This window comes from Pelecanus crispus, chromosome 5, assembly GCF_030463565.1.
Source record: "Pelecanus crispus isolate bPelCri1 chromosome 5, bPelCri1.pri, whole genome shotgun sequence".
Lineage (NCBI taxonomy): Eukaryota > Metazoa > Chordata > Aves > Pelecaniformes > Pelecanidae > Pelecanus > Pelecanus crispus.
Genome location: NC_134647.1, coordinates 69,947,268 through 69,964,895, shown reverse-complemented (window position 1 = coordinate 69,964,895; position 17,628 = coordinate 69,947,268). Strand labels below are relative to the sequence as shown.

Here is a 17,628-nt window from a genome sequence, read left to right as displayed (position 1 = left end):
TACCCCACCCACTGGTACCAGTGCTTCATTATTATTGAACAATAAAGATCAGACTACTAATCATTTCAATAATAATATTAATAATAATAATCATACTGTTATAGGAACAGAGATATTAAAGAAAAATAGTATATGCTTTTTTGGCAAGGCAGCATTAGTAGTAAGTAGGACATAGTACAAGTGTTCTGCTAAAGTTACTTTCATCATTTCAAATAATGGGGCTTCTGACTTAACCTGAGAAAGATTGTCCTGCAAATTACTGTCAAGAAGTCTTTTGATATTCAGCCAAAACCACTCTCAGCTTCAATATGATATACCTCCAAACATTCCTATATGCCAGCTCAAATTGTTCCTCTTTGTCTTTCTGCACACAATCCATCCACAACAATCCTTTTTTGAATTCCCTTGGCCAAAACATAAGCATGCAGCTGCTTCATTTTTTTTCAACCCTTGCATTTTTTCCATGTGCTGTCCACCCCCACCAATCTCTACATTAAAGTCCAGCTGATCTTCCCTGAACACTATCCAATTTTTCAATTGTCAGTGCCAGAATGCAATGCAGTGGGCTTGACTCCCTTATACAACCTATTGGAAGTAATGCAGAAATGTCTCTTTTGGGTTTCAGCAGGGGAGAGAAATACCTCTTTTGTCGTGTATGGCTCCACAAGAATTAGGACGAAAACAGCTGCATCTCTATAATCCATAAAACAATTTCTGCTTGCAAACAGTTCAAAATTTGTTGAGCCTCTACTTGTTTATTCTATGTATACATGTGGTTAGTATAGCCACTGTCCCAAAACTGTTCCTCTTCTGGGCCTAACTGTTTTCAAATGGTTTTATTTCATCTTTTAAAAAGGAAAGAGGAGACCAAAAAAAGAAGGGTAGACAAAAATGCAAGGTTCGTTAAAACTCTCAGTTACAGCAACTTAACCCCAACATCACAACAATTAACTGTCTGTGCTTTCTGAATATGCCATCAACTTTTGTCATAACTGTGTTCGACTAGACTGTCTTCTGCAGCTTGCCCAGAAATCATAAAATACAAGATATTCTAAAATAGAGGGATAAAATGGTTTGCAGCAGCCTCCTCATTTCTAAAGGGGAGCCCCAAGCAGTTCTGATGGCTACAGCCCCAGCTGTAGCACAACGAAAATACAGTCCCTGATGTGCAGATCTGGGAGTCTCTTTTTTCCTAAAGGCAGCAAGCTGTTTCCCATGAATATATTTAAATTCTCTTTATTGAAACTTTCTGTAATCTTCTAGTGTTTCTGCACCTTGAGTAATGCAATTTAGTGGCAACTCTGGATTTCTTTCCCATGCCATTTATTTTTCTTTCTGTATTCTCATCTAAGACTGGCTGATCTGCCTGGATCATCAGACCATAGGAGGACATACAGAGCATCTAATCTTTATGGAGTACAACCATATGCTCTCTCTCAATGCAATCCAGTACTCATGCACAACAGTATACTCTTCAATAAAGTTTTGTATGTTCAATGTTCAGAACAGACCCCACTGGAATCAGGGTACTAGTTCAGACAAACGGACCAACCTGCCCAATGCTCTGGTCTGGAGCTGGGAACAGAAGCTACCAAGTGTAGGATAATTCAGCTGAGGACATATGCATCGTTCTAGGCAGCAGTCCAAGTACATTTCCCCCAGGGACTCACAATGTTAGGGAAGACATCATGAACAAGAGACGCTGCTGCCAAGGTAGGGGAATGCATACACAGAGGTGCCCCATATTGCAAATAAGTCAACAGTAAGCAGTGGCTTTGTTTCAGATTTCCTGCCCCATCATGTTATTTCAAGTCTGTGATGATGTGTATAGACATATCCCAACACCATAAAGAGCAGAGACCATTCTTGGACATCTCTCACACTACTGTATCTTTCTTCTCAAGGGCTTGCAAACAGCTGATAAATTAATAATTTCACAATTTCCAGTTGAAATACTTTTCATGGGAAGATGATACTTTCATCTAAATGAAAATTGCTGAGGAAAGTGCCTGCTTCCCTGAGAGGTAAGTTTCTGTCAGAAGCCTAGGAACAGTATACCTCACCTGTTTTGGTATAGTGGGCTTGGTTTTTCTGTTTTGCTGTATTTTTAGACACAGGCGTTTTTGTTGATTTTAGCCAAAATTTGCAGCTCCAGTCAGTTACAGCGTTTACTGCTCTTCCCTGTGCCATGCTGACTTTTCTCCCTCTGCCAAAGTGCTTCTTAAACCTCCTCTGAATATATGCTCTTCCTTGTGTTTGACAGCTTTTTCTTCCTCTTTTTCCCATTGTTATTTAAGACTGTGCTTTTATTGCTCAACATATTCCAAGAAGCATTTAGGACAAATGCTCTGTCAAAGACACTTATGTACAGTTGAGCCATATTATATTCTATATGAATCATTGTGGATGTTTCACAAACAAGGTTAAATCAGCCAGATTTTCCAACTACATTAAACATAGCTTTTTCAGACATGGTCTCCTAGCCTGGGGATTAATCCTCCATATTGAAACTCACCTCATATTTGGACCATGTCATGTCTGCCCACCAGGGACAGGAGCATGCTGCTAACACTTTCTCCTAATGAGGATAACAATCCTATGACAAAGCAATCTCGGCCAATTTTTATCTGCAGAATGCAGGGGAAAGGCTAACTTTGCAAAGCTAGATAGTCTCTCACCATCCCTCCCAGTTTTATTGTCTATGATATCTTTAGACAGAGACCTCATCTAAATGGCCAGGAAAGAGAAAAGTCTAGGGGAGGAAGGAAGTCTGTTTCACCAACCAAGGACAATTTTGTGCCATATTTTATCTTACACTAATGAAGATGGCCAAGAGCCTGGTAATCAATCCTTCTTGCCTGCTTTACTTCATCAGCTAGACAGAGAAGCTCAGGGAATACTGAATAGCTTTTTATCTACCCACCACACTTTCCAAGGTGCAGCTGTTACATTAAATCTGGTCCTTCAGGCAGAACTGAAATTCCACCTGAAGAAGAGCAGCCTGACAGAGAGGCCTGAAAAATGAAGTTGGTGGCAGTCTACTGCTCTGCAATGGAGAAGCAACTAAAACCCCACGGACAGAAAAAGACAAAACAGCTATGGGGGAAAATGAGCTGAATGAGACGTTTCATAAAAACAGAAGGAAACTGTGGCACTTCTGATCTGGTATAGTGAAGCAGCTGTGATACGAATAATGTCCCCAAGTGAAAAAAAAAACCAGCCACTGAGGCTCCATATGCTTCCAAACTCACACAACGGATGCTTTACAATGCACTTTTTGTCTGGAACTTGGGTGGGAAAGGGAGGTTCCTCACCCTCTCATCCACCTCCTATACTAATGCAATAATCTTGCTTAGTCACTGAAAAAGGGAGAGAAAAAAGAAAAGGAGAGAAAGTGATTAATAATCTGTGGGCAGCTGCTTACTTTCCAATTGGTTGTCCAGGAGGGGTGTGCTCCACTTCAAATCCTGCTTGTCTCAGTACATCAATCACAGTGTTGTTACCCAGGAAATGACCTAAAATACAGGTAGAAAATAGCACTGTCAATCAAACTGCTCCTCTCACTCACTTGAGTTTCTCCTCTTGGAACAACAGGTTTGGGAGGCAAGGTTACCAGAAGCTAGACCAGCTCCAAAAGCAAGAAAGGCATGTTATGCAATTTGTTGTAATTCAGACTCAGCTATTCACCACATAGCCCACTGCAGCCTTTGGCAATGGCCAGAGGAAGAGACAGTGTACAGCCCAATACAGTCGTCTTCCATCTTATTTACCTCTCCCTCCCCTCACATGGCCAAGGGACTGGGTGGATAAAGAAAACCTAGATGAATTGCTAGTCTTGTCTTCCACTGTGGACATTTTTAGTATGTGCACGGACTAAATAAACTGGTAACATGGTTATCAGAATGACCCTGCAGTAGCAAAAAGAATATTGCTAGGGCTTTGACTTATAAATTGGAACAACTTACAACCCCAGATGTCCACCCTGCCCATCGTTGTTCATGGACATCTTCTTATGAAGAAGCTCTGAAGCTGCTGTACTCCACACTCAGTGCTTATCTACCTAAACCAGCAGTGATTCAGGAATTGCTTCATCAGCTACTCAGCCACCTGTGCAGCAGGGTTGGGAGGAGCTGAGATGGTAACCTTATCTCTCCCAAAACATGAAGATTTAGTCCTGTAAATCAGGGCTCTTCGCTAGAAGTGTAAAGGTTGCATTCCTATTCACAGAAGTAACAAAGAGCCCAATAAGTATTGCAGCATGTATGGGCCTTGAAAGAGTTTACTTAAGGGAGTCCTATATACTTGAGGTCTGAACCAAATCCCACTGGAGTCAATGGGAGCCCTCAAAGGGCTTTGGGTACAGACTCAATAAGGCAGTGTAATCCCTCCAAAGCTTTCAACTTATTGTCAGAGTCCCACGTTGTTTTCAGATTGGGTTAGACATATAAAGAGGCAAGAACTCCGCTAACAGGTTTATTAAAATCCACGCAGCGCAGTAACCTGTCTCCAAGTATAGCCCGTGATGAATGCCAAAGGTATATAAATATATACGTGAATGGCACTGAGAAAGCACAGAACAATCCTCCTTCATTATGTCCATTAGCTTCCAGCTCTGCACAGCTGGGTGACCCCCATTTACACCCAGGTCACTGCATCTCACTGTCAGCTCTGAATAGACCAATTCACCACGAATGTGCTCAAGCCTCTGCTTCCATGTACTTTTTGCTCTGTGACTTCTTGCAGCAGGGAGTTCCACCACGTGCTGTGTGTAAAAAGGCAATCCTCTAGTTTGCTGCTGCTTAGGGAGTGTGTGCTTGCCTTAAGCACAGTGTAGGTCTTTGCAGGAGATGTTTGCAACTGCGTGGCTTCATAGCAGAGCCAAATACTTTGCACAGAAAAAAACAAGACAGGTGGGACATGCCCAAGTCTCTCTCCATGCATACCACTGTGTAAGGAGCTGGTGTAACTGTCTGCAGAGTCACCCCTAGGACACTTCACCCATACGGCACAAAATCACTATGAATTTGAGAGTAATTCAGTCCCTAGTATTCACTAAGCCTGCAGCTCTCTGCTCACACTGCCAACAAGGGTGCTAATTCGCATCAGTTGTGGGAATGATGTAGTTGTATGGCTTTTAGTGCAACTTGCAAGCACTGGTAAGAGCTTTTAGCCAAAAGACATTTCTTTAAATGATTAAACATACATTTGCAGAGCCCTAGTGTGTTCCAGGATTCCTCCACTTCCTTTTAAGAAAACTCAAAATTTGATTTTCCCCTGACTAACTTACTTATAACAAAAGCCAAAGGAGCATAGAGCAGTCCCAAAAATGCGTTACACAGCCTCAGAGATTCAAGAAATGAGACATTTGTGAGTGATTAACTGGATTTGATCATATCCTGGTTTTTTATGCAGTGGCCAAGGCAAACAAAGGTCCCCATTCTGTCACTGGCGAAGTGACACTGAGGAACCAAAGTCAAAAGTGTCAAAGTCAGAGATGTTTCTGAGTCCATGGTACAACGCTCTACTTTCCCTGAACCGAACTCTTAAATGACAACAGATTTCTTAACGTAAACAATCATCCTGAATCCAGCAAATCTTTGACATCATGACAGTACAAAAGAACCCAATTTTAACTGCTTTAAATGCAGGAAAAAAAGTAACTATGCAACAGCTCTGATTCCTCATCCACAAAATGGTAGGAACGTCAACAGTGTCAGCCCCTCAGCAAAGCCCGCGAGTCCCTTCAAGCAAAGACCAAAAGGTGATACCCTCCTGGACTTCCCATTCCTGCTGTGTGTGTGGAGACCATGATAAAAGCTGCTAGCTTTCTGGACTGGTGATCTGCTGTGCAAGATGGCAAGAAAACATAAGCGTGGTGAGATGCATGTTTCCACAGGGTAAGTTACCCTAAGCCATTCAGTCTTCTGCCATCCCCCTTTCTGTTGGGAGCTGTCCTCCAGCTATCCAGGAGTTTGTGTTGGATTTGGACTGCAATTACAGGGAACTGAGAAGGTTCCTACCAAGGTAAAACCCACCCATGTGGGGGAAGAACGTCCCCAGGACCTTTTCTGAGACCAGGGACTGAACTTCTGTATCACAAATCTCCTTACCCTCTGCTCCAAGCTCGAGGCTTGTTCCTTTAATTTTGCTTTTCCTAACGTGAAGGAATACAAGCTTCCATTAAAAAACCCCCACCAAACTCCAAATCCCTGAATAAATGATAATCTTCATTACAAACTTCAGTGTGAACATAGTTATCTAATTTTAGATCCATAATTCAACGCATACTAAAATATTTTAAGTACCCCAGTTGAACCAAGAGAAAAGAAATCAAACAAACAAAAAAAAAACCCCAAACCATGAGCAGGTCTTTGCAAAGCTTTACCTTTAGACTCTGCTTAAAATTTTCCTGTTTGCATTATCCCATGTACATCTGGGTAAATCACCACCTGTCTCACCATCAGCTTGCCCTGTTAATACACACTTTCCACCTGATTGCAAGATTTCTATACTGACCAGCTCTGACTTCTACTTGTCTTAACTTCTCTGCTCAGTCAGAATTCACATACTGCGATTAGTTTTGTATCTGTATGTTTATTTTACGTCACAGTAACACTGTTGTGGCCAAGTCATCTCATTATGCACACTACAAGCAACTTGAAGTCACACATTACCTCAGTGACAGAAAAACTGAAAATATGCGTGCTCAGACCAGCAGCCTTCCCACCCAACACAGACATCTTCCCAACAATGAGCCATGGTATCCTACGGCAAGGAGCTCCTCAGGATCAGAGATCCACATATGTGGAAGAGGAAGGTTTGAGGAAAAAGGGGGCACTTCAGAGGTCCAATGCAGGTGGGTAAAGCGAAACATGAAAACACCCTCGTGTCATCGCTGTACTTCCAGGGTTAAAGAATTACTGGAAGAAATGTCTTGGCTTGCCTCCTCCTGCTACGTCCATCATAATTATAATTCCCAGTTTTAAAATCCAGGAAAATTTTCTGTATGAGAATTTTCTTATATAAAATGACTCTCCTTGGTCACACACAACTTAAGATAAGCATTCACTTGTTAGATATTGACAACGATGTAATACTTTTGACAGCTTATAGCATGTAATGAAAACCAATTTAACCTGTATATTAGAGACAATTAAGCTCAGCATCAGTGAAAAACATCAAATCCCTGCCTTTGGCTGACCATATGTGCAAACAGAGTATGTAATAATTGCCAGATTTTTTTATAACATCATTGGATTTAATTTTTATTTAGAGATATAAAAAATGAACTTTATATATATACACACGTGTGTGTATATGCTTCTGCTAAAAACTTAAAAATTTCTCTGCCTGGCCTGGAAATTTTCATTAAAAAGAAAAAACGAAGGAAGTATAACTATTGAAAAGTTAGTGCATCTAGAGACATATCAGATAGATTAGAGACAGGGGAGTGCTCTTGCTTCTCCGTCACTACTCCCTCTTCAGTCTAAACCTGAATAAACTATTCTTGCAGTATTAACCAAATTTACCTTGACAGCTGATGAAAACTGGATCCAAGAGGTCAGAACACCAACTGCCTCAGGAAATCCATACAAGTATGGGAAGAGGAGAGAAAGCAGACATAAAAGATTTTCTAGATAGGGACTTGAAGTGAAAGTCTGTACTTGGGCATGGAGATACGCAGTACAGCCTCTCCTAACAGTTTAAGATTAAAAGAAAAAAAACGTGTGGATGCAGTCCTTCCACTCTCTAAGGATAAGGAGATACTCATGGGATTTACTTGAGGACAAGACCCAGTGCTAAACACAGAGTCATTTCATAGTTTGAACACACACACAGTGGAGTGGCTAGTGTGGCTCACTGCACTTGAGGGGTGTTTCTTCACTAAAGTTGATAAGGCCTTTCACTCTTGCCTTGTTTTTTTCAAGACAGAGGATCTGAAGACACTGGAGGAACACATTATACAGCATGGTTGCTAAGATTAAGCAAACACCTTTCATCCCTGGTTTGCTTTTTTTTATTTTTAATTACAAACTGCGCTTTGGACTGCACAAAGCAGATACATGTAATGTATTTCCTTATAACCCCAAGGTTTCATTTTTCACTAGAAGAAAGAAAGAATAAACCACTTTTTTTTTTTTTTTTACTAAATGGTGAAAAATACATGGTTTCCTTACAGCATGTGCATGCACACGCACACACGGTGCTGAAAAAATGCATTTTCTTCCTTAGTGGAATATCCTGAGGTGGACAGAAATACACTTCTCAGCCAACTCTAACAGCAACAGCCACGTATTTTCTAATTGACCACAGAAAGTAAAGCTCTCCTTTACCATCTCAGACATTCTGGTGACCCCCATGAATAGCATACCTAAGCATAAGGTTGCATCCCTCAAAAGTTAAATGAACTTGGGTGTTCCTCACAGAAAAATATAACCTTGTTCTGATAACAAAAGCAGAAAAAATGTTTTTAAGCAAATGTTATGTACTTTATCTAGGTCTAGAGATCTACTACAAATTACTTTGACTCTTCCTTTCACAATTCTTTGTTCCACAGCTTAGAAGGATAAAGGGGTACAAAGGAGCAAGAGATAATTCCCTCACAAAGGACCACCATTGCCAGAGCCTTTGAAGTTCTGCTAAAAAAGCCGTGCTAGCCCATTAGCTGACACACAGCAGAAACCTGAACTGCTTCCATGCACACTACAAGCAGAGCTATTTTCTGCACAATTAGTCATAAAAAGGGCCAATGTAAACTGTGTCGGGAGGTCTCAATTCTTTACATTCTCCACACAGTGAATCAGATGTTATGTATAACGTTTTGTTGCCATTTAGACCTCGGTCTGCTTTGCAATCAGGAGGCGGCAGTCTCTATTCCTCCTTCTCTCTTGACACTGATTTTCAAGCCTCTTGGCACCACCAGAATGTTTACGGTAGTTAGGCTTCACAAGAATTAGCGTAGGCAAAAATGCAAATGCCGGAAGCGGCACGTTCACAGTTGGGGCCAATACTGGTTCCTTTGCTTGCTGCCTCCAAAAGCATGCCTCCATTTCTCTCATTCTGAGAATAATCAAACTGAGTATTTTGGAAGCTGAATGATGAACGTGTCAAGAAGAAGCTGTAGTAAGGAGCTACAGCAAACAGTTCTGGCAATTAATTTTATCTGAATTTGCTAATTTCTCCGTTATAGCATTCCACTCTAACCCGACGGTCTCTGGGTAACACCATGAATTTACTGGGGTGAACCACATGACATCCCACATTACTGTTTCTTGCCATGGCAGATGTCCCAGACCCAGGATAGAGAATCAGTTTTGTGGATAAACCCTCCAGATTTTTAATTCCCTTCCACTCCTCCTCCAGCATCATAGCTGCTTCTATCCCTGCACCCACCCATTCTTTGCTAATGGATATCACCCTTTAAAAATTGGAGGCTCTTTCACCCTTTCTCATGACAACTCAGATTTAGACTACTGTTGCTGCCAGAGGATTGCTCGTCTTTCTTCCCAGACCACTTACTTTCCTGAAATCTCACTCTAGTGGTAGGGTTTGCCTTGAATCAGTATCTTGAGTGCACTTTGACAAGGAGCAAACGTTGGATTTGTGCACAGATCTGCTTTTGCAAGTTGGATCTAGATGCATTTAAAAGTTTCCTCCAGCCTGAGTACCCATCTAAGGTGAAGTATCTTATCAGAGTATAAAGAATGACACCAGGTAACAGATTAGGTAGGTGATATGCAGCATCTAGTAATGAATATGACATTAGGACTGCCTGAAAATTTTGATTTTAGATTTTACTGATAACATGAACAAAATTAAAGCTAGTGGGGAGCCAGCAGGGGAATTTTCTGGGAACAGCTGGAAGGACCCTGGTGTCCCCCCACCTCCCCCCGTTAGCATGAAACAACATGAGCCATACTCCACACCAGAGGATGAGACATGCAGCGTATGTATCCACAGCATCCCAAATGCATCCCTACCCACACCTCAGACAGACTGGATATAACAAAAGATTCCCAGAGGCTGGTATTCAGATTCAAATGAAGAGCTTTCCGTGGGCTTTCCAAAGAGAAAGTGACTTTCAAAGATACAGAACTGAGAGTGCCCTGGGGCAACTCCTGGGTAGTAACAGCACCCAAATAGTATGGACAATAGATGGTATGAGAGACAAGCTCATGGCTGAGTGAACTGGCACCCCACAGAAACTCAGCAGCCTCAGAGACCACCCCCACTAGGTCTGTTTATGCTACCACAAGCATCCTTGTCATAAAGGAGAGTGCTCAGTGCTCAGACAAAGCTGGGAACTCTGCACCCCACCTTTCAGAAAAGTCTGTCACCCCAGGTTGCCGTCTTCTGCTCTGCTGCAGGACACGGTTTTGCTCTTGGAAATTTCAGCATTATGCAAAAAGCTGGGAAGGAGAGCTGGAGATGCAGGGAACAAGCTTTCTTCTTCCCCTGTTTGGCAGGAGTATCTGAGCCCAAAGCATGCCTTAAAAAATACTTTGTACAGGCCACACTATAACTGGGGGAGAATGGAGTGACGAGGGGCCAAAAGTTGAGGGTGTTATTCCAGATTGATGCCAGGGTAATGGAGTACAGATTTGTGTTTCCCTGGGGTGTCTTTGAGATCTGCAGTGCAATATACTCAGAGCATCTCGGTCTGAAGGCCAAACAGAATCCCAGAGCTGCCTTCTACTTTCTTGCTGCCCCTCGATATAATAAACTCCCCTCATGTCTCTCCCCTTCTGCTCTTCCTCTCTGCTTAGCCCCTCTGAGCATCCCTCCTGTTGAGGGTATGGAGCTACTCTGGAGGCACCCAAATGTCACACACTGGAAATCCTTCTCTGGAAGTGGTCTGGAATGCAATGCACAGACCCCTCAACAGGCTCAGCACGAGATGGGACTGAGCTTACCAGTTTGGGACTGGTGCTATGCTGGCATAGGTCTCTGCTTCCAGACTCCAAACGGTGCCATCATATGGGCTCAGCCACTCAGTTCTGTGCTATCTTCAAAGTCTTTGCACACCTTCCCTAGCAGACTTACCCTAAATATACCGTAAGGAAAACAATAATTTTTTTTTTTTTTTTTAAGAAAAAGCTGAATTTTCTTCAAGTCTAAACCAGCTGTTTCACTTCGGTTAAGAAAAACAATACAAGCAGGAACTGAAGTGAGGTCACCTCCCAAGCGTCTCCTCTGGTCTCTGTGTCAGACCACAGCAACAACTGTGTCAGACCAACACAACGACAGGGTTCATAGCTGCTTCAGACATTTCAAAATTAAGTCACTAGTCTAAGCTGGTCAGTCTCACTGGAGAGGACAGGCACCTCCACAGAGTAATTCATTCCAACATCTCAAATAGCAGGTTTGGGAAGAACGTAAGCCGTCTGTGCAATTCTCTCTCCATTGACCATATGAGTTTAAATAGCTCCTTTAGCCTCAGCATCTATCAGACATGGCATGATGGCCCACCAAGCTACCCTGTGCTGCCCAGAAGCTCCTGAACACTGCACAGAGCCCATCCTTCCTCCCCATCCTTTCCTCTTCTGCCCTGTCCCCCACCTTTCTTGCCATGCCAGAGTTTGCAAGGGAGAGGGAGCTGTGTTGATCTGTGCTGGACAGTGTGCTCTGGTTGGTTATCGGGCCTTTTGGACTATTTCATATTCCAGCTTTACTTACATGGCATTAGAGGACTTTTCCACAGAGAGAAGGTCCAACAGAGGATGACCCTTTCAGTACACATTCTTAAAGAAATAACTCACTGGATATTAAGGATCCAAGTTTAAAGGGCGGAGGGAGGTGGATCAGTAGCTCACAATATCCTACTACCTCAGCCCAGTTTGAGATATGATGAATTCAACCCCTTCCTGACTATGCTAAGGAAAAGGTCCCTTGGGGGTAAACAACAAAGCCTACACATCTGAAGTGTTTATTTTCTAAAATGTATTTGTTGTGTTTGCTGGTACAAGCTGGAACAACTTACCAGGACAAGAAATCTGTAGGAAGAAAATGACATGGGTAGGGCTGAAGTCAAGGTTTGCCTGTTTTTTTGTCCTCAGGTTTTACCGTGAGTGAAGACAGGGCTTGCTCAGTCTAAGAGATAGCATAGAGGATGGTTATTGGCATTTTCCACTATAGCAGAATGCCACGACTACGTAGGATTTTCTTTTTTTTTTTTTTTTTAATTTTTTTTTTAAGATGTGTGCTCCTCACTGAATCATGTTGTTGGGAACACACCTTTCTACACAAAGATGTGATGTAAAATGTGATTGGAGGTGTCTGCCAGCCATGGAGTTGTGTGACAGAGAACATGTCTCTGTGCTCTTCATGTGATCCTCTCCAATGGACAGGGCCAATATACTAAATCTTGGGATCTTTACTCACCCCTAGCACTTCAGCAGGAGACAAGGAGATGAGTCTGAGGAAAATCTAAAGAAAACCCAGCATCTCTAAGAGTCTTCTCAGGGTTCCGAGATTGGCCCATCCAGCTAGGACCATCAGATCACCTAAGTGCAGATGGTCTTGTATGAAATGCACTGTCTTTATGTACAATATTGTTTACCAGTTGTCATCAACACCTCAAGCAGTGAGGAAATCAGTAAGGAAATCCAGTCTCTCTTTTTTGCCCAAGGTGCCTCATTAGTGTGCTTGCAGCCTTGCTGAAGTAGACAACACACCAATCTGAACCAAAGTTATCATCTCTTCATATAAGCCACTGCTGGGCCCCCCGGACAGCTGCTACAGTAAAGTCCCGACAGCTGGTGCTAGGCAGGTAGCCTCCGAGCAAAGTGTTTCATATCCCATCGCAAATCCCTTGAGCCATCCCAAACTAGTCTGGAACGCACATGGACCTGCTTGCCAAAGTCAGGCAAGGGTTGGGGTAGGGGGAAGAAAACTTGTTTCCATACCTCCCTGCTCCACGCTCCTACTTTGCAAAGAAGGTAATTATGAATGCGTTACTAAAACACCTACAATGCCTTGATGTAGTCTGAGCTCAGGGCAGCTTTGAGCCTTGGAAAGCTCCTTGGTCAGCAAGCCAGCTTTTTGCATGCAGAGTATCTCACTGAACTTGTGGAGACATTTCTGAGGCATGGCCCAGCAAGGACCAGATCTTGTGGGTCCTCAGCTTTTCTTAGGATACAGCCAGTACTATGAAAAGCGGCGTCTCTGCCTGCCTTAGGCAAAGGCTTCCAGTAAGTAATAACGATGTACTTAGTAGCTTGCTGTAGGAAATAAATAGTGGTGAGGACCCTAGTATATTATTGCAGGCTCTGGGAATCAAAAGTTTAGTGACTTCCAGAGCTGGACTACTGAGTTTGTCTAATCCCTTTTTGGCCTCATGGATGTATTTGGCTTCTCACAATATCCTGTGGCCGCAATGTAATTGTGCACTGTGTGAAACAGCACTTCCCTGTGCTTATTTTGAACCTGTCCACTGATTGTTTCATTAGGCTCCCCCCAGTTCCTCCAGTTTGCACAGCTCTAAACTGAATTAAAAAAAAATTGTAATCTTGCTCTAGTGTGAGATTAAACCATGCCAGGAAAGTTAGTTGGGGGAAATGTCTGTCAAATCTGTGAAATTACTTCAAAAGACTACAAGACAGGCTGCCATTTTCTGTTTGAAAATGAGTTTGAAAAGCACAAATCAAAGCTCCCAGTTGACAGGACATTGATCCTTGCTTGTTCTTTCTGGTTTTGACCTCACAGTCAACTATTGTACAGACTACACCGGTTTCTTCATCTTTTCCAGGAGCCCCTTTCTGGTGGTTTATTTGGATTGTGGATGTCTCACAAGTGAAAAACATGGTGACACCATAGCACAAAATACAGTGAATCCTCAGCAAATTGGTGGCCCCCTGAAGTTTATGGACACAGGACAAACTCTGTGCCAGAGCAGAGAGTACTGATGCTTTCTAGCCTGCTTCTCAAGCAGTACCCTGCTGGTATAGGAAAATGGAAAACCATTTTACCAGACATTAAAAAAAAAAAAAAAAGGCAACTCTTCAAGAAAACAAAAACCTAGCCTCTTCTAGCCTCTTTAGTATCTTTTTAAATACAAAAGCTTCGCATTGTTAAGACCATCGACAGTTCATGCTTTTCCCAGAAAAATCCAGCTGGCCACTGGATGTCACTGTTGTTGCAGAAAAACACACCAGAAAGTTCACAAATCAGGCTGTGAATAAGGTGAGGTGAAGTCTCTCAAACCTGGAAATTGCCTTTTCTTTCAGTTAACCAGCAGAGTGCCGGTGGCACTTGGAGGCTGCCCCGCCAGTGTGAACAACTGGAGGCAAGGTGCACTCAGTGGCGCTGAGGTCTCCATCACCATCTGAAGGCAAGTCCTCCATGGACATCATGGACCCTGACTCACCCCTGCAGAGATGTGTCCCCCTCCTTCTTGCTAGCTCCCCTCTAGTTTTGCTGAGATATGTCCCCGCTGAGCCCCTGGGTCTGCATGACACATCCAACCTGGTCTCCAGTTTGGACTCAACCCGCACACTGCAGCAAGCACATTTCCAAGCTTGTCCTTGATCATGGATTAAAAGCAACTACATGTAGTTTTGCTCTGTGGTTTTAACTGGCATTGCTGAAAGGGCAGTTTAGCATAGCTGCATGACTTTCAAGGTCTGAGCTACTATCTCCATTGAAAACAGCTTTGTGTTACGTAGATCATTTGCCGCCTCTGAATTACACCCGGCATCTCCAAATCCACTCAACCACACAGAGGAAACCTGCCCTAAAAAACCCTCCTGAGCCTTTTAATTCAGCTATGGATACCTTTGTACCATCATGGTGGCTGGACTGGATGATCTTTAAGGTCTTTTCCAACCTAAACAATTCTATGATTCTATGGTGAGCCTTGCCAGTGCAGGCAATGGACTTCTTCAAGGAGTGTTTTGAGGCTGTAGGCTGAGGCCCTTCCCTCTGTGAAAGGAGGAGAAACAAGCCCCAGGAGTCCACAAAACCCTTTCAGATTGGGGTCACCAGGTGCAGATGGTGCTGTTGTGGCATTTCAGAGGTGTAAACTGGGACTTGCTTCCCACCTTACACTCCAAGCTCAAGGCTTGCTGCTTGATTCATGCCTGCTCTAACACCAGGAAGCAAACCCACAAAACAAGGCAGATCAAAACAATGAACTATTGCCCCTGAGGAGAGAAGGAAGGCAGGAACACGCTGCATACATTTATTAAGCTGCTTAATATGGTGTTGCAAGAACCTCAGATACATGTGGTGTGGGAAGAGATCTAGAGTACCTACATCTGGAGATCTGTCTCTTTTGAAGTGCAAAGCATGCGGAATAATAGAAAACTGGGCTAGAAAGTACCCATTTTAGTCCATCTAATTGTAATAAATCAGGATCAACTCTGCCTGGGCATGATGGCTCAGATGAGCTTTGGCCCTAAGAAAATGTGTATAAATTAGAAAAAGGATCTCCATAGGACACTTTTGACTGCAATATTTTTAAGGCATTAGGAGATTCCTTGGCTGTGATTTTTCTTCATTAGTTTTTCTTTCTTTAAAAGTAAAACAGAAGAAAGAAACACTGTGGGAAGGACAGACAGCCCTTTGGCTAAAGGTCCTGTGGTGGAAGGAGTGGGGGCTTCTAGCCAGTCATGGCAAAGACTCCTAGGAGGGCCAGTAAATCTTATCTGTCAAAGAGACCATCTGTGTAGTGGGAAAAGAATAGAAAATAGTCCTACGGTATTTAGAGATTCTCAGCTGTAAAGGTGCTGTATGAATACAAACAGTGGTCACTCCCAAGCTCATATGTCACCTCTCTTGGACACTGCCTGTCACAATCCAACAGTGGTGAGCTCCATCCTGCAAATACTTCCATTTGTAAGCTACTTTGTGTGTGCAAACAGTCGTATCAAGCCTTCACATCCCCGTGCACAAAGGATACTTTGCTCACAGATGTTGAATTTAATTGACCAAAAGTCATGGAAAGCTGTATTCTTTAAGTACTAATTTGTACATGCAATGCCTGTGGAGAAGTTCTTTTTATTACAAATTTATTCCTAATTAGACTATCAAATGTGTATCTACATTCCACTCATTACTATTTATCTTTGTGAATTCCACCCTTGCAGATCTATTCTCAGCCACATGGCCAAACATCCTGACTAATTTCAACTTAGTTTTTTTGTGTATAAATACACAGATTTTCTCTCTCTATATCTCCATGTTTTGAGCAAGCAGAAATATTTGATTTGAATCACCACTGCATTACTCTGGTTTTACACTGCTATAAACACTAGTTGTTTTCACTGTTATCTCCTGCTGCCCAGCTGTGAACACTGGGGAAAAGGAGCAAAACCGAAGATAAGCACAGTTTATCTGAATCTCTCTTTCATAATACTGACCCAGGGAGCAGACTTCTAGTGAAATGAAAAAGAGGGAGATTCGGTGATCCTGTTAGTTTTCCATGACATGGCTGCCTTCTCTGACACATGGTCACATCCTAAAGTTGAGTAAGTTATTACGGAAATTTAGAAACCTCAAAACATACACAACAGATTTTGAAAAACATTGTGGTTACATGGGTTCAAGCATGCTTGAGGAATATGTTAAAATCCAAGCAAACAATCTACGCCTTCGCCCCCTTTCTATTAACACGAGTGTGCGCACACATCACCAAGCTTGTATTGCAATTTGTAGCTCTGTTATTCATAGTCTTCATTAAAGAATAACAGCCCCTGTTTGACTATCACGAGGCAAAATTGTTCGCACATGTGGACCAAATAGACACACCAAGGCTGCACCCTTATGGTTTCTGAGTGACAAGCTTAATAAGATTACGCTTGATCTTTCTCTTAATAAAGCTAGATGACATTCAAGCAAAGCCTGGGTTTTGTTTTAATGGTACATTAAGGGAATCCAGAGTTTGGCACAGCTGGAGGCCTGAACCATCGAACAAAACTTGGCACTGCCAGCATTCCCTTACGATTTCAGACCTCACATAATGAATATTTATATCTATTTACACACGCATGCACATATATTAAATACCTATCATTAGCTGGTCAAGGTCAATGCTCTGGGTAACAGAGCTGGATGTAATACCAAGAATGATGATGGTTCTTTTTTTCTTGTGTTATGAATCACACAAATTAAGCAACCCACAGTTTATAGAGTCTGCAACATGATGGACTGCTTTTAAACCACACATACCAAAAGGAAGGAGAACAACTCCAAGAAATAACAAAAGCAAAAGAGAAGTGTCATCACCTTACTGTTTAAACCTGAACATAGCAGAACACAGAGACTCCTGCTTAACTTTAGTAACACCAGCAGCCTTAGCTGACTCCAGGGGAAGCAGTCATTTGCTTGAGATAAGTCAGGGCTCGCGTGTTTTGAAGCATTATGGGTTAGAAGCTAAATAGTGTTAGCTGAGTCACACTGATTTAAACTATCATTGCAACTGCCCCAAAGATTACAAAAGACAGGACAGGGAAGATATTATACTTAATTTTTATTTTGAAAAAGAAAAAAAAAGAAAGAAAAATAACCCTTCCCTGATTAAGACTTTACTTTGAGAAAAGGAAAGCTTCCTTAAGGACAAACTGAGCAGTCCCATCTTCTCTTTCTCTCATCTCTGTCAGCTGTTTTACTAAGGCTACAGCTATGCCTCTG

The 17,628-nt window shown here is 42.5% G+C and overlaps 1 protein-coding gene across 1 annotated transcript in view; it reads right to left on the bottom strand.

Moving 5' to 3' along the window:
* The window catches only part of TRABD2B (TraB domain containing 2B), a 303,119-nt gene that overhangs the window by 46,380 nt on the left and 239,111 nt on the right, over positions 1-17,628 (bottom strand). The window contains exon 5 of the mRNA XM_075711363.1: positions 3,425-3,515. Within this exon, the coding sequence (XP_075567478.1) occupies positions 3,425-3,515 (91 nt within the window). The remainder of the gene's footprint in view (positions 1-3,424; positions 3,516-17,628) is intronic.